We start from the raw sequence: 18,031 nt of genomic DNA, 5'->3' as shown, positions 1-18,031 counted from the left end.
TACTCATTGGACTTTGGGCCCCTTAGTGCAGTTAGGGTGCAAAAAAGTGCCACACATGTGGTATCGCCGTACTCAGGAGAAGTAGTATAATGTGTTTTGGGGTGTATTTTTACACATACCCATGCTGAGTGGGAGAAATATCTCTGTGAATGGACAATTGTGTGTAAAAAAAAAAAATCAAACAATTGTCATTTACAGAGATATTGCTCCCACCCAGCATGGGTATGTGTAAAAATACACCCCAAAACACATTATACTACTTCTCCTGAGTACGGCAATACCACATGTGTGGCACTTTTTTGCAGCCTAACTGCGCTGAGGAGCCCAAAGTCCAATGAGCACCTTTAGGCTTTACAGGGGTGCTTACGATTAGGCACCCCCCAAAATGCCAGGACAGTAAACACACCCCACAAATGACCCCATTTTGGAAAGTAGAAACTTCAAGGTATTCAAAGAGAGGAGCATAGTGAGTCTGTGGCAGATTTCATTTTTTTTGTCGCAAATTAGCAGAAATGGAAACTTTTTTTTTTCTTTTTTGTCACAAAGTGTCATTTTCCGCTAACTTGTGACAAAAAAAATAAAATCTTCTATGAACTCACCATGCCTCTCAGTGAGCGAGCAATAAACCGTGAAATCTGCAGTGGTCTGAATGGAAAAAAAAAAGGCTCTGGTCCTTAAGGGGGTTAAAGCCTGCGGTCCTCAAGTGGTTAATGTGACAGTCGGAGACCCATGAGCTGTGGTCACTGGGTGTGTCAGCAGCCACTTGAAGCCTGCTCGCTATCTGCAAGTTACTCTGGGCTTGTATGGATCACCTCAAAAACACCAGCCGATGCATGGGCTAAAGACATAAGCTGCAACAACTGCTGCCACCTATGCTTTCTGTGTAAGCTGCTGTCTGATCACTGAGGGAATTGCCCGTCATCTGACTTGCTTGTACACCGCTGCAACCCTACAGTATCATCCAGGCTGTACCTGGCGAGACCTATGTTTCCTGCCTGCTTATTGCATGCAAATAACTGCATATTGAGCACTACTCAATATGATCTAGCTTAGACGCTGTCTGTGCTTGTTTGCTAAGGCATTGAAAAGAAAAACCCAACTCAATTATTCACTGAATTAAAGGGAATCTGAAGTGAAAATAAACGGATGATATAATGACTTGGATGTGTAGTACAACTAAGAAATAAAACATTAGTAACAGAAACACGAGTCTAATATTGTTTCCAGTGCAGAAAGCGTTAAACTCCAGTTATCTATGCAAAAGACCCACTGATCTAAGACTCTCAAAGTCGCAGAGAGCTTTGTCTTCTGAAGCTTATTATTTCTGTGTCTGACCTACAAATCTGTCCACAAAACCTGTCCAACCTACATTTCCGATCTTACTCAGAGGTACACACCTAGCCGCTCACTCCGCTCTTCCAATGAACTTCGCCTGACCGCTGCCCGCATCACCCAGTCCCATGCACGCCTCCAGGACTTCTGAAGAGCTGCTCCAACACTATGGAACTCCCTACCTCCACCCATTAGGGCAGCCCCCTCCTTCAACATCTTCAAGGCCCTCAAAACTCACCTTTTCACTCTGGCCTACTACCATTCACAAGTGCTCTAAACCCACAGCTGAACTCTGGTCCCTTACCTTTCCTGTCCTTACCTCTCCCTCTAGATTGTAAGCCTTTGGGCAGAGTCCTCCTCCTTTTGTGTCCATTTTGCTGTATGTAACCCCTAGATATTTTCTGTAACCTAAACTAATGTCTAGCGCTGCGTAATATGTTGGCGCTTTATAAATACAATAAATAAATAATATCAACTGTCAGTCACTGTATTTTTTTTTCTGCAGAGGAAAGTTCAAAAGTTCACTAGTCTGCTCTGTAAAAGCATTTAGAATGCTGAGTAGTGTGTAAACTGCAAATATTAGAGAATGAGGTTATTTAAAAAAACCTATATATCTGAAAATAAAAATATGAGAATATTTTCTTTGCTACTAATGTTCTAGTAATTATCCGTACTACACAACCAATTCATTATATCATACATTTTTTTTCGCTTCAGTGTCACTTTAAGATACAGTACTACAGTATACTTAATATGCTTGAGTATAACAATTTCTGATATGGTAAACTTCTGATATTGTAAACTACTTTGCCAGATCCATTGGAGTTTACTATCAAGGGATTCTACTGTAATGTATATAAACAAACAAACCACAAAATATGTCTCACAGACTGAATGTTCTTCAAACTACAGCATAGCTGAGGTCATGTGACATACCAAGTAGGAAAATCAATAGATGCCTAGCTACATTTCCCAAAATTCCTGCATTACAGTATAAACTGTGGTGGAGATTAATCGAAACCAGTGAAAGAAAAGCTGGAGCAACACTGGTGCAGAAGTGGTATAGTTGCTTAGAATGACCAATCAGAATGCCATATAGCTCTTCAATTGGCCTTTAAGGTACCCTTTAAAGTGAACCAGAGACGAAGCACCCTCATTTATTTTACCATATATAAAAAAACAAATTAGGGGGCGCTGTACGTTTTAAAATACCCAAATAATGGGAAAAAAGAGAGATATAAATTACTTCCTGCTGCTACCTCACACTGTGGGGGTACCTCCTTCCCTCACAAAAATGACCAGTCAATCTAAATACAAATTTGAGGAGCGCAAGATACGGAGTTGGACAATTTCCAACTTTTTATTTTCAATAAAAATATATAAAATATATATATATATATATATATACGCGCATACATCTACATTTATCTACCAATACATATATTTCCACGAAAACTGAGGCACATAAAAAAGAAGTGTACATCAATCCACCATACACTCATTCAATCTCATCCATACTTATTGAAAACCCTCTGGTGACCCTTTAGGGAAAAAAAGAAAAAAAATATATATAAAAAATTCTAAAAAATATATATATATGTATATGCACATGCAGTTGCACTTTCCGAGATGTAAAAAGAACAGTAAAACCAGTTCCTATAGGGGATACTTAGAGGATTATCACTTGTACATGAGCTTGTCCTCCAATGTGTTAACTGTAATGATATCGCACTGTTACTTTAATAAAGTCCTTTCCAGAAAATAAATCCCACAATAAAGCTTTTGACGTCCGGAGTTCTCTAAAACAAGTTCCTCAAAATCAGTGGGATTGATCATACAGTTACTCACGTATCCATAGGTTGTAACAGTTCCTCACGATCAAGAGATTGTCCGCATAAGGGCCTGTTGTAGTAAAGTAGCGTCTCCTGGTTCCCCCACGCTACCCGCAGTGTCTATAGCCGTATTGCGGGCTTCCGTGTGTCGGCTAGTTGGGAGTCTGACGTCACTTCCGTGCGTTCCAGCTCCTACCTCTTCCTGTAGCCCTGCGCTCCAGCTGACTGCGTCGCATACAGTGCCTCTTACTACGCGAAATCCTCCGCACTCCGTTATAGAGCGTTACATGCAGGTTACCAGATAGCAAGATTCCAATTGATTTCCGGAGCGCCCCACTCAATCAATCATCGACATGTTTCGACATCTACGGATGTCTTTCTCAAGATTTTTGGAATAAAGCACACCAGTACCTCCTCTTCCTTTATAGTCCATGGTTCCTCCCCATCTTTCTCTCTTAAAATGACAATCCTCAATATGTCATAATTTCACTCCAGATGTTAATACTGACAACATTGCATATCCCCAGAGTCACCAGTCCCCTCCAGGTCACCAATCCCTACCAACCCATCTACCACATCCATATCAATAATACCAGTCATTGGAGTGAAATTATGACATATTGAGGATTGTCACTTTAAGAGAGAAATGTCTCATCATTTCGGAAAAATATGCATCCTTTGACCACAACACAATATTTCCACCTTTGTCACTTCCTCTCACCACTATTTCATCACGATCCCTTAATTCTTTCAGGGCTCTTCTTTCTGTTTCCTTTAAGTTGTCCCAACTTTTTCCCCATTTGATTTTTTCCAACTCCTGAGACACCAATTCAGAGAACAGTTGAATATTTTTGTCTGATGATATTGGGGGCATGAATTTAGATTTTTTTCTTAAACTTGTAGGTGCAATTGATCCTTCTTTTGTTGCTCCCATTGCTCCCATTTCACCTTCATCCATCAAACTTTCCAAATTTCTTACTATTTCTCTTTCTTGCAACGACATAACTGTAATGTCCTGGGTGTCCTCCTCCTCTAGATCTGTCTCAACCAATTTATGCTTGGAAAACATCTTTTTGAGCAAAACTTTCCTTAAAAATAATTGCACATCTCGGTATGTGTCAAAGAGATCACCTCCACATACTGGAGAGAAGGACAATCCCCTATTCAACACCGAGACATGTTCTGGCTTCAATTCAAAGTCTGTCAAATTAATTATATTATTTTGTTCTTCTGATGACCTCAAACAATCTACCTCTAATTGTTCTTCCCTTGCCTCGGGGGTTGTATTCGTTTCTTCAAAATGGGTTTTGGTTCTACCTTCCCTTTCCTCCTCTGTTTTTGTCGCTTCTCTTTTTTTCTGGACCTGCCTCTTTCTGCCTCTTTTCTTTCCTCGTCTGTGCTTTTTTCTTCTTCCCCTATCTCCTCCTCCTCGCCTAAAAAACCAACTGACTTAGGTCACGGAGTATGGACAGAGTGAGCTGCGGGACGCCGCAGCAGCAAGTTTCGGAACGCTCAGTGTTGCCTTAAAGGGGTAGAAGAAGCGGTGAGTGCTGCTGTGCAGCGTGGATACAGTCCCATTAAGACGTTCTGTAAATGCAATTGTTGATGTATACAAGAACACAGCACAACCGGCGGTTCCAAGTCAAAGTTGTTGGTGTCATGTTGAACGAGGTGTATTGAACCCCAGATGTACAAACAGCTTGTGATTGGATTGAACAATTGAAAGAGATAGGATATCATCTTTGCAGCGGTCACCAATCGTTAAAACGAGGGGGAATTGCTGGAATGCTGCTACATGAATGGATTTTGTCCCATATCGCTGCACAGCGGTCAGAGGTCCCATATGATCATTGATCAACTTTCTAGGCCAGAGCCAGAATTTGTGTCTTGGTATGAGTGGCTGCATGTGTGAGGAGCGCTCCACCTACTAGATAGGCTTTTTTAGGGGGGAGTGGGTGGGTTATATGTGGGGTCTGTTTGTGTTTTGATACATGAAAATAAAGATGATAAGCTTTTAGAGAACTTGGGTGTTCTTTTTTGGTTGTGAAGTAGTATTTAGCCCTTGTTCTCCTCCCCAACAGGGAGTATTTGCTTAAAATTAATGACTTGTGCACCAGGAGTATTTATTGCAGCCTTATGCGGACAATCTCTTGATCGTGAGGAACTGTTACAACCTATGGATACGTGAGTAACTGTATGATCAATCCCACTGATTTTGAGGAACTTGTTTTAGAGAACTCCGGACGTCAAAAGCTTTATTGTGGGATTTATTTTCTGGAAAGGACTTTATTAAAGTAACAGTGCGATATCATTACAGTTAACACATTGGAGGACAAGCTCATGTACAAGTGATAATCCTCTAAGTATCCCCTATAGGAACTGGTTTTACTGTTCTTTTTACATCTCGGAAAGTGCAACTGCATGTGCATATACATATATATATATTTTTTAGAATTTTTTATATATATTTTTTTTCTTTTTTTCCCTAAAGGGTCACCAGAGGGTTTTCAATAAGTATGGATGAGATTGAATGAGTGTATGGTGGATTGATGTACACTTCTTTTTTATGTGCCTCAGTTTTCGTGGAAATATATGTATTGGTAGATAAATGTAGATGTATGCGCGTATATATATATATATATATATTTTATTGAAAATAAAAAGTAGGAAATTGTCCAACTCCGTATCTTGCGCTCCTCAAATTTGTATTTATTTTACCATATATATCAGTGGGAACATTAGAGAAAACACCTACCCTGCTCTCTGTTTCATTCTTCACTGCTCAGCCTGCTTCTTATCAGCCCTGATAAAACCCCCGACTGAGCATTCAGTCTGGCTTTGCTTAGGAATCATTATAGCTGAGTCTGTCTTCTCTGATGTCTTTTCAAGCCCAAGCCTGCCCCCTTGTGGCTCTGCTATAATGACTCAGCTATAATGATTCCTGAGCAAAACCAGACTAAATGCTCAGTCCGGGATTTTATCAGGGCTGATAAGAAGCAGGCTGTGCAGTGAAGAATGAAATAGAGAGCAGGGTAGGTGTTTTCTCTTATGTTCCCACTGATATATATGGTAAAATACATGAGGGTACTTAGTCTCTGGTACACTTTAAGCCTGTATGGATAGTTGCACAGCTGTACATCAATTTTAAATGTTCAGTACTAAAGGTAATCTTTCTAATTTACTCAAATCAACATGATTGCTTTCAGAATTTGCCTTGCTTAATTCCGGATCTGATGGGGCAAGTATGACACAACACAAATTCATATCTTAAAGGGACTCCGAGCAGTGCAGAAACTATGGAAAGATGCATATCATTTTAAAGCTCTCTTTCTCCTCTTTCCAATGATATATAAACCGCTGCCCTACGCCTTTTAGTTTTCGCTATTTTCGCAATTGAAATTGCCGCGGCCGTGATTTCAATCGCGAAAATAAAGAAAACTAAAAGGCGTAGGGCGACGATTTAGGTGTCGCCAGCAAGAGGAGAAAGAGAGCTTTAAAATGATATCCATCTTTCCATAGTTACTTGTATTACACAGGACGACACTTTCCCCAGTGTCAGCAGCTCCATTCAGCAGAAAAAGTCGGCCTGTGTAATACAATGTAACTAATCGCGAAAATAGCGAAAACTAAGAGGCGTAGGGCAGCGGTTTATATATCATTGGAAAGAGGAGAAAGAGAGCTTTAAAATGATATGCATCTTTCCATAGTTTCTGCACTGCTCGGAGTCCCTTTAACCCTTCCCTACCCTGGTCATTTTCACAGTTCAGCTCAGCTCTGATTACTTTGACAATAACTTTATAAATAATCACAACTAAATGATCTATATATTTTTATTCAGGACAAATTAAGCTTTTTGTGGCTGATTTTTGCTTTTATTAATTACCTTATTTTCTATGTATTTTAAAAGGAAAATAAGGAAACAAGTGAAAAAATACACAATTTATCCACTTTCATACATTATAGCTTTAATGTAAATAGCTTCTATTGTACATTAAAACCACACTTTGTCTATCTCTCCTCTTTATTTAAACAGTTCATTTTTTTAATATGTACAGTATTAGTAACACATTTTATATACCCTACTCTCTCGTTACATCTGTCTGCTCCTGGAATGTTTGTTTTACACTTGTTTACACATTAATCCTGCTATTGAATTCTCTGGGAGGAAGAGATGGGTTTACTGTCATTCCTTTACAACTGTGTAGCATTGTTATCAGCTCAGAGATAAATAAACAGTGTTATCTAGGATCTTGTAAGGAGGAGAGTGCAGAGACTTATTTTCACGTCTTGGGGCAGGAAGTGGTTAAATGACATCTGACCATCACAGCCAACGTCCTGCCTATCTGCTTGTGCCCTGATAAAGAGGATCAGACGGTCCCGGGAAAAAGCTATACTGTTCCAGACAAGTCTGTGTGCGGATCCCCATTTTGATTTTCTGGATTACGTTGCTACGGGTCCCTGCACCAGCAACCTCTGTACTATAAAGGTGTGAAGTCCTCTTAATTGAACATATCTGTCTATGCCTTTTCACTCATGCTGGGCTGCAGTGGATTTTGTTATACCTGAGATGTCAGATAAGTGCAACTGCATAGCCATCTATGTGTTAATGATGCGTCATTATCGAGGAAATAAGCACTTGCTGATAAACGTGATGTCACTCACAAACAGATGATTTCTCTGTTAACAAATGGTTTCTGCAGCCGGGGAAGAGGTTGGAATGTATCAATATTCCCTCCACAGGCTTAAAAGGTAGAAAAATATTTGTGTCAGAAAGCCAGCTGCATTTTGTGTCTCCTGCTAGGGAGCAAGTTATTTTGCATTTCATCAAAGACTAAAGCCTAGTATACACTTGCAATCACTGACCAATCACTGGCACTCATTAATGTGGCTAAATCTCCTGTTGGCATAAAAACTGGCCTGAGGAAGTGGGCTCAGACCCACGAAACTCGTTGCCTGTTCTAATAAATTTCATTAACATATGAGATTGTCGCTTTTGAGGTAAGCCACCTCCTCTTTCTCCTTTTATTTGATTTAAACTCCGTTTTATACACCTTTGGATTCCTCTTATCCACGTTGTGCTTACTTACATCACCCTTACACCCCCCACCCCATTGGTTGGAGGGGTACAGGTTTTCCTCTCACGGAGTTGTTCACGGTGGAGGCCACCCCATCTCTTTTCTCCTAGAGAGCGACCAGATCCAGTCCAGTCCTGGATACCCGAGTGGAGTCGGGTTACACTTCTCCCCCTGCCTCAAGTGGTCGGTTGCCCCTCATGTGACCCACTTTTGTGAGTAAACTCTTGTCTTACCTCAACCTCTAAAGGACCACAGGCTTAAACCCCCCTAAAGACCAGGCCATTTTTTATAAATTAGGACACTGCAGCTTTAAAGGCTAAGCTGCAGGGCCGCACAACTCACCACACAAGTGATCCCCACCCCCCCTTTTCTGCCCACCAACAGAGCTCTCTGTTGGTGGGGTTTGATCGCTCCCCCAATGTTTATTTTTTATAAATATTTATGTATTTATTTGTATAATAAATTTGCCTTTTTGTTTATTTATTTTTTTAAAGACCACCCTACCTCCCCCCCACCAGCCAATCACCGTGATCAGCTGTCATAGAAACCAGCCTATGACAGCCAATTACTCTTATGTCTCCCAGGGGGACAGCCATGTCACACGGCTATGCCCAGTACAGGGCTGCCTCAGATTGCAGCGCTGTACCGTGTTAATAGACCACTGGGAGACTGGAGGCGTAGCGGAGCTCCATCACCTAAGCGGAAATGCGCACACATCGGCGCGTGCGATCTCCTGCAAACCACGCCCCAAGGACTTTATGCCGATAGACGGTCCTGGGGCTGGTACCATGTGCATGCCCATTGGCGTGACGCAGTCGTCATACCAATTAGTATGACATATTAGGCTATTTGTCTCTGTGCTTCTTTTCTGAGGTGTTAAGACACCACAATACATCCCCGGTACCTAGCCAATTTGCTAGTGATTGGCCAATCGTAATTCAAAGTGTGTACCAGGCTTTAGTGTGCATACACATATCCAATTTTTATTGACCAATCATTGGCAAATTTTACCACCCCCAAATAGTAGTAGGAGGGACTACAGACTTTGAATACAATGAGCAGATTGTGTAGGCAAGCTCTCATGCTACATGAAAGTGGTAAAATTGGCCAGTGATTGGCCAAACAAAATTGGAAGTGTGTGCCAGGCTTTAGGTTGTGTACGCAGATCCAAATTTGATTGGCCAATCATTGACCAATTTTCCCACCTCTATTTAGTAGGAGAGGTTACCTACACATTCTGTTCATAGTACTCAAAGTCTTTTGGGCCTCATACTACATGAAGGTGGTAAAATTGGCTAATCATGGGTAAAAATTGAATGTGAGCACCAGGATTTAGGGGCCGGCGGTAAGTGGATATAGCCAGCTTTTAACATTTTAAGGCATGATTTTTATTTCTTTTAGCCTTATGTCACAAAGATTGTACTATAGATTTATTTTTAAAATCTTTTTAGTGTGGAAAACATTCAGACATACCAGATTATTCAACAAACAGCTTAGATCCATAGAATATATTATGCAGGGCCGGGCCGAGGCGAGAGAGGCTCCAGCCTCAGGGCGCAGTGTAGGAGGGGCGCACAAGTCACTCAGCTATCATTCCCCTATTGTGTTTGAAGCAGAGAAAAATAAGAAAAGGGGATACATGGCAGTGACTGTCAGCCAGAAAACTAGACATGAAGGTGTTGGAGGGGGTTGGGGGCCCTGGGGCATCTCTGAATTAAAAGCAATTAGTGTGTGATGGCTGGGGGAGGGTAAGGGATGGAGGGGCGCACTTTGGTGTTTCAGCCTTGGGTGCAGGAGGACCTTGTCCCAGCTCTGGTACGTATATTAAAAAAAACTGATTTTTTTTCACAATAGTGCCCCTTTAAAATCTATCCGGTAATAAAATTACCTTTCATGTATTCCTGACAGCGCCTAATAACTGACTGTTTTAGGTGTAACTGAACATTAATGAACCAAAGCAACAGCTTTATAACTGCAAATAAGGCAACTTACCCGTCCATGCGAGTCAACACTGTGCACTGATAGGGAAGCAAAGCAAGTGAATCATGAACATGGCATGGACAGTGTTTATAGAGCATTTGGCACGCTGTATGGTATGGACAGCTCTCTCACCTTTGCTTTCCTTAGGACGTGGCCTCGTACTGGGGAGTTATTCCCTGCAGGCTGTCGTTTTAGTGCGGCGGCGCTATTTACCGGTAACGAGCATTCTGCATCGCTGGTGTCACAGCTGGAGATGGGGGAGTTCTCCACCGTTCTGTGCCGGAGGACTGGAGACTGAAGAGAGGTACAAACTTTATTAAACACTTTCCCAAGTGACTGGACAGTAATGGAATTCAAGCTAAAAACGTGTTCTGTAATAAAGCTAGTCCTTGCAGCAGTCCTACCTGTGACCTGGATGTCCCACTTTTGGGTTCTATAGCGAGGCCCAGTGTGATGCCACCAGCCATGGCCTTCTTCAGGCTTTCCTTCACCTCTGTCATCTCCAGCTCCAGATTGACTCGCTCACCCTCTTTAAGCTTACATTCATCTTCCAACTTCTTCAGTTTATCCTCCAGCAGGACCTGAGATTTTCTCCCTGCAGAACACAAATGCAGAATTTACAATTTACATGAAGTCCTCTAATGACATTTTCCAAGAACTGTATTTGTCTCCTTGATAATGTACAACCATCATAACTACTGCAGTGTCTGATTATCACCTGGATTATGAGAAATGACCACACATGAACCCAAGCTATGCTGTCCTTCCCGGGTCCCCTGGAAACCACGAAAGCCCACAGAGAAGCATTCACTGATACAAAACTGTATTTCCCTATGCAGTTCTGCAGAGAGATCCTGAGCCCTGCAGTCCAGGCCCATACACAAGCTAGATTAAAGATAATGACCTCCTCCGACGATAATCTGGCTTGTATGTAGCACCCCCCCCCCCCACCACCACCACCACCACCACCACCACCAGCAGGTACACCTGGTGGATTAATTGGTCTGACCAAAGGCTGATAACTTAGTTCTCCCAGTTCATTTTGCAATGTCGCACCTGCGCTTCTCCATTGGTCTTATCATCTGCCCCCCCCCCCCCACATTGCAACAGAACACGTTATTGGCCAGCGATTTCGCCTGAGGGATTGGCTCCAAATCTACATCGGACAACATCCATCTATTGTCTGTATGGGGCCCAGGATGTATCTACAAGCAAGGCAAGTAATTAAGGCGCCCTGCAGCACTTTGGGCGCTGCCATAGATAGCAATGCCAATTTTTGGCTACAGCAGCGTCTAGTATACAATTTGGATGCTGAACATAGCAAAACCCAGAATTTACATTAAGAAGGGACAGGTAGTGTTAGGCGATAGGTTTACAGCAGGGCTAGTTTTCGGAGTGGCTAGGGGGAGGATTTATGTTAGGAGGAGTTAGGAGTCTGTAGAATATCGGCAGTATTACCACTATTCTACTTGCAGCTTCACCCAGTGCTGAAATTCACTCAGCGCCCTTTTTACACGTATGCGCTGCAACTTGGTGTATCTCCCACAGTTTGGTAAACACTGCCCTGGGATACCAGCACATCTGAGGTTATAGGAACAAATAAGGGAAAAGGACTCATCCATCTGGATTAGCTTGTGCACATACCTGCATTGGCTTCAATTGCAGCTCTTATATCTCGCTTCTCCTTGCGGAGCTGGGCCAGTCTATTTCGAAGAGCCTCTTTCTTTTTCATTAGCTCCTCCTCTTTCATCTGTAGTTTCTTAGCATCCGCCTCTACGCGATTCTTCCCATATTTGTACTGTTCAGCATCTAGATAATATTACAGAGTGAAAGGAAAGGAGTTCAACCTAACACTCTGATTCACAAAAATGACAAATGTACTCGGCTACAGTAATCAGCATTACAGGTCGTCCCCAGTTAACAAATGAGATAGGGACTATAGGCTTGTTCTTAACCTGAATCTGTACTTAAGTCAGAACACTGTGCCCTCTGTCCCCTGTGTCACTGTCCCCCCTCAATGGCATCTTTGTGCCCCCCCCCCCCTCCTCCGTATTATGCAGGAGAACAGAGGCGCCAAAAGCATAAAAGGAAGCTAAATGAGCTTAAAAAACAAATTCTTGGTAAATAGAGGAAGTAGTGGTGGACTTACCTCCTCCCAGTAGACACACAACGACTGTAGTAAAGACAGTCAATATATTTTATTTATGAACTCCAAATATGCAACACGTTTCGCAGGTCCAATCCCGCCTCATCAGGCAATAACAACAGAGCAATAGCATATGTGGTCAGTAGAAGAGCCAGGCACCTCTGGCATCTCTGTGCCCCCCCCCCCCCCCTCCGTATGTTCCTACTTATATCTCCCTGTGCCTCCTGTGACCCCTAGTGCCTTCTACATTCCCCTGTGTCCGTTATCCCCCCTCGTTCCTTAAGCAGAGTAGGTGCAGCGGAAGCAGCAGTGTGTGTCTCACCTGCTTCACGGTACCTGCAGCAATCAGCGACAATGTCTCTCCCTTCACTGTTCCCCCTAGTGGTGGCTTCTCCTGATCGCATTATTATACGACGCAAGAGGAGCCAGCATTAGGGCAACAGTGAAGGAAGGGTGGACGTCCCTGATTGCTGCAGACACCCACGGAGCAGGTGAGACACAAACTGCTGCTTCCGCTGCACATACTCTGCTAAAGGAACAGGGCTGGGGGGAGCGCAGAAGAGGTAGTCACTGACTTTGTGGATCGGTGGGTTGTTCGTATGTCGGGTGACCGTCTGGGACTTCCTTTGTTAAAAATGATAAACTTAGGCTGAATGTTGGTGGAGTTGTATCTGTAAATGGTGACGTTGGATCAATTGGGATTGCAGATGTCAGTACCTTGTCTGCTTCCATGCTGCTGTTAAAGTTGAGTGAGAGCAAACATGCGAGGACAGAGGAACAGGAAGGGCTGCGCTTCGCGCTTTGCTGATTGCCGGCAGATAGCAAAGCCCTGCTGCACAAACAATCCTATGGCATTACTCTCACTGCAGCAATTGTGGTGCGTTTTCGATTATTGCTGATCGCAAATGCGCTGTATGTAGCATTTACCAAGCAATTACATTGCAATTCTTATTCACTAGAACGAGAATCACAAAAAGCAACCAACAACACATCTCAGAAAAAGAATAATGCAAAATCATGACCGCAATCAGAATGCGACTGCGATTTGCATTTACAAGAACAGGGCCGAAGGCTCTTTTATTATCCAGCACTTTTCCTCGACTTAGGTAGATATCAAACCTGAAGTGAGTTTCTTACTTTAGGATTGCTTTTAGGTATAATAAACAAAAAGTTTGCAGTTATACTGGATTGTTGTATCTTATTGCAGTAAGTACCGTATATTTCTATATTCCAGTACTAGCAGCATTTTGCTTTGCCAATCTCAGATAAATGTTTAATAAATGTAAGGGGAAGATATTTTCTACATATTGGTACAATAATTCCCTCTCCATTTTTTGGACCTGTTCATTTGGATATTATGGAAAAACCAGAAAAAAAAAGCCAAAAACACCTTCAAAATCTTGCTTACTAGAGGCGGTGCGTTTTACAGTAGTGGTTGGGTTGGGTTTCTTCTGCTGACTGTTGGTTGCCCTGGATTTGGATGCAATGCCATTAGCAGCTGCTGGTGGCTTCTTGCTCTTCAGCTGTATGGAAGAAACAGGTTTAAATAATCAATCATCATGTGGCCATCAAAAGAAAAATCACACTTCAAATACAACTGCTTCACAGAATGTAGTGGCAAAGCGTTTTCACCCATGCGTCTGCAAGCAAAAATAAGAATAAACTCTATAGAAAAGACATACATCTCAGGAGTTTCCCTAATATCTAACTAATTTCCCAGTCATTAGGGATAAGGACCTCACACAGCCCTCAGGGCCACCCTGTATGAGAGGGTAACTATTGGCATGCACAGCAATCTTTTCCATGGAAATTTAGATAAACTCTAAACATGGCGACTAAATACCTAGCTCAACTTTTTGGCATATATGCACAGCTCTGCATACAGAGTAAGGGCCCTTTTCCACCAGCGCGTTTGCGCTGGCTGAATCGCAAAAACGCAAACCGCTAGCGATTTTACAATCGCTACGGTTTGCTTTTTAACATAGGAATCGCGGTAGGTCATTTCCACTACCGCGATTCGTTTTTGTCAGGAACGCGAACGCGCGGTGGAGCGATATTTGCCGCGATTTTGCTATGCAGTGCATAGCATAGCAAAATCGCGGCGGCGAACGTCGGGGAATCGCCGGTAATTGCGATTCAGCAATCGCTAGCGTTCAGCGTGAACGCTAGCGATTGCTAGTGGAAAAGGGCCGGTTCACACTGGTATTTATCTGCTAAACTGATCCGATTTTCATTTGAATGGATCCGTTTCTGTTCAGTTCCTTTTCCCATATCCCTCTCAGACCCCCATCACCAAAGTAGATTTTGCTGACTAGAAAGGTTCGTTTTATAGCCAGTATGTTTAACAGGATTCGTTTCTCATGGCCCCTAATAATGCAGTGCTTCAGCGTCCGTTTCCATTCCACTAGGCTCCGCAGTCCATTCAGCGGAACCGATCCGTAGGAACGAACCAATGTGAATGGATCCATTGGTTAACACTGGATCCGTTTGCATCCGCTACAATGCAATCATTTATGATCTGTGACAGGACCGTTTTTAAAGTAAACCTCCAGACTAAAACTCTTCTCAGCAGCACCGAAAAGGCTTGGTGTATCTTACAGTTTCACAGCATCAGAACTTTGTTTTTCTTACCCAAGCCTCATTTTTAGCTGCACAGAAGAAAACTGCCCGGGCATTTTTAATTTGAATTTGAGATTTGAAGCCTAGCGCATGCAGCTGGGAGGGGTGATCAGGACACGGGACAGTTGGAACTGTGTCTCATGCTCCCTGTCACCTACTTTCAACCAAAAACATGGCTGCCCCCATGAAATCACAAACATTTGCCTGTTCTTTTAAAACAGGGTGGGTAAGAGTTTATATTACCTATTTTAATTAACATAACTAATGTAACTTAATGACAGTATGTTTGTTTAGGCTGAAGTTCCCCTTTAACTGACCTTGTGAACCGGGCCTGTTTGCTGCGAGACCACAGATGTAGGAATGCCAGGACCTGCAGGGGGTAGATGTCCTCCCTCAGGTCCAGAAGATATTTACCAACCCAGCGGAGTTGCAAGAAACACCTCTGTCTTCCTGCCACTGCCTCCATTGTTACATATCTCTTTAAGAACATAAGTGACCCAAGACAACGTCACTGGATTTTTTATTAGTATCTATATATGGAAAAAAAGACTGCAACATTCACTCTTGGATCATATCACATTTGAGTTCCTGAAAGTTTGGTAAACTGGACATACATCTAGCGATGCAGCGGACCAATCAACCTTCCAATTCGATAAGTTTATCGAATCGGATAAAAATCAGTGCCGCAACAAGCATGCCTGATCGACGATTCAACCGGTTTCAGGCGAAATTGGTTAAATGCATTGATCAAGCTAGCTAGAAAATCTTGGTCTGATGTGGTTGACCGCATTTGTAACTGTGTGCAATATCGCGGTGATCAATTAACTCTTGGCCGCTGTCCCCCCGAATGTCAATGTGCCCGTGCATTGTAAATATGACCTGCTCCAGCTGCCGCGTCTTCTGGTCTTGTCCGCTGTCTCCCCCGAGTGCCGTCAGGCGCGTGTGTTGCGTACGAAGGAAATCTCCACCAGGAGACTTTGGCGCAGGATACAGCCGACATACGGCTTACCCTGCTGCTGCACAAGCCCCGGTGGCGTTAATTACTATTAACCCTCCAGGTCGACGTGGATGGTAGGGAATGATGTAATTCAGCTGCCAGCTATTGCCCTCACCTGGTGGAACTTGGGCAGTGACTGGAGTTCGTGTAGCTGGAGCAGGTGAGATTACATTGTGCAGGGCATGGCGGGTGGACACATTAACATTTCGGGGGAGGCAAGGAGGCATCACAAGGCCGACTCCCAAGAGATTTCATACTGAAATTGATCGGGAATCAGCCTGCGGTGTATGGGCAGGCAACCAATCTCTCTCTGTTTAGATTCGGTCAGAGAGAGATCTGTCTCTTCGTCAATCTGCCCATAAATAGTCTGATGTATGGGCATCTTAACAGTTCTGAAATTGCAGTCATATCCAGCACATGGAGCAAATAAATTACTATATTCTCATATGACTCAGGTAGACTTGAAACTATGACCACCTAAAACCATTTTTTTTCTAATTGACCCAGGTTTGCTAGATCACTTATTGCTCTAAAAGATGGCGAAGTTACAACAAGAAAAAGTTACAAGTGCTACCCCCCTCCTGCATTAAATAAATACAAATGGTCTATGGTTGTACTACTGAAACGCAAACTCAGGTCCTAAATGGATTTTAAACTTTTCATGGTGCAATAATAGCAGAAAGGACCATTTGTGGTTAATGAAAGTGCGACCAAATGAGATAATTCATAAAGGAAACCACCAATTTGTAGGAAAACAGACTATGGGGAATATAAATAGCCGAGGCAGGAAATGATCATTTATGTAATAAAGGTTGGATTAGTAGTTGTGAACGGCCATGTAGTAATAATTAAGTACGGTTTAAGAGAGCAATTACACAAAGTAACCAGACGGAGGAATATTTCCTCGGGGATTATTCTGATTAAAACAAACCAATAACGTAACCCCTCCAAAGGCGAAGTGGAATACGGTTTCCTCGACAATAAGACCCACTTCGAAAACAAACCCTAGCGTGAGTTTTCAGGATGCTCGAAATATAAGCCCTACTCCAAAAATAAGCCCAAGTTACAGTTCAAGCAAAAAGTAAATTTCAGGTGTTTACCAGCAGTTTTTAAAAAAATTAAAAGGGACACTAAATACTGGTAAAAAAAAAGCAAACGTGGACCTGGGGATTCCTTCAGATCTCGTAGCCCGTGAGGTCCCTTTGTGTCCTCTGGGTCCCCCTGGTGGCCCCTTTAACCTGACGGACCCATCCAGGTAACCGGCGTCTCATCACGCCGGTCGCCGTATCCTGCGAATGCGTAGTTCTTGAAAGACTGATAGGCCGGCTGCGCATGCTCGACTTCACCTGAAGTCGCTGGGTTAAGTGAGCCGTCAGCAGGACCATGGAGGGGACCCAGAGGGACCTCGTAGGCTACGGGGGCCGGAGGAAGCCCCAGGTAAGTCCAGATTTCCTTTTTTAACCGCTGTTCAGGGTCCCTTTAAGATATCCCTCTATTATCTGATCAAATAGGGATCTGTCTGCTCGAATCCCTCCACACAGATTTTCAATTGATTTCAGCATGAAAGTGGCCTCTAGTATTTGGGACATCACACAGGTGCCCGGGGACTCAGAAGTGAAGAGAGGAAGGAGCCGCCAGTTGGGAAGGAGAAGCCGGAACTGTGCCGTGGAAAAGTGAGAGTAGCTTCATCGGTTGCCGAATCGACCACCGCTAGCGGCGCACACCCGCAGTTAATCGACCAAAATGTTCCATCCTGCACAATTGATTGGTTTTGTCTGGAAATCAATCAGTAGGGAATAGTTTGTGGCATCGATTTCTAGCAGATTCGATCAAATAATAGAATCAGTTGTATATCGATGCAAAAAATCAGTAAGGGCTCGTTTCCAGTGTTGCGGTGCGGAATCGCCTGGATTCCATAGCAGAAGAAATCGCATGCGGCTGCGTTTCCGTATGCGGATTTAGCCGCGATTTCGCATGGCAAGGAGCCAGGCGAATTTAACCATGTCACTGCCTGAGTAAAGCTCCATAGCAAACCATGCGAAATCGCACG

At 43.1% G+C, this 18,031-nt stretch overlaps 1 protein-coding gene across 4 annotated transcripts in view; it reads right to left on the bottom strand.

Moving 5' to 3' along the window:
• Positions 1-18,031, bottom strand: part of AFAP1 (actin filament associated protein 1) — a 207,973-nt gene that overhangs the window by 15,882 nt on the left and 174,060 nt on the right. For 3 of the 4 annotated variants that reach the window (XM_068276817.1, XM_068276845.1, XM_068276836.1), the window contains 5 exons: positions 13,774-13,888; positions 11,864-12,028; positions 10,624-10,814; positions 10,352-10,513; positions 10,232-10,257 (listed from right to left, as the gene is read on the bottom strand). In XM_068276817.1, coding sequence (XP_068132918.1) covers positions 10,232-10,257; positions 10,352-10,513; positions 10,624-10,814; positions 11,864-12,028; positions 13,774-13,888 — 659 coding nt within the window. The remainder of the gene's footprint in view (positions 1-10,231; positions 10,258-10,351; positions 10,514-10,623; positions 10,815-11,863; positions 12,029-13,773; positions 13,889-18,031) is intronic. The other variant, XM_068276826.1, reaches the window with a different exon arrangement.

The sequence above is a fragment of the Hyperolius riggenbachi genome, chromosome 1, assembly GCF_040937935.1.
Source record: "Hyperolius riggenbachi isolate aHypRig1 chromosome 1, aHypRig1.pri, whole genome shotgun sequence".
NCBI lineage: Eukaryota > Metazoa > Chordata > Amphibia > Anura > Hyperoliidae > Hyperolius > Hyperolius riggenbachi.
The sequence above is the reverse complement of the archived record's forward strand: the minus strand, read 5'-3'. Positions and strand labels throughout refer to the sequence as shown.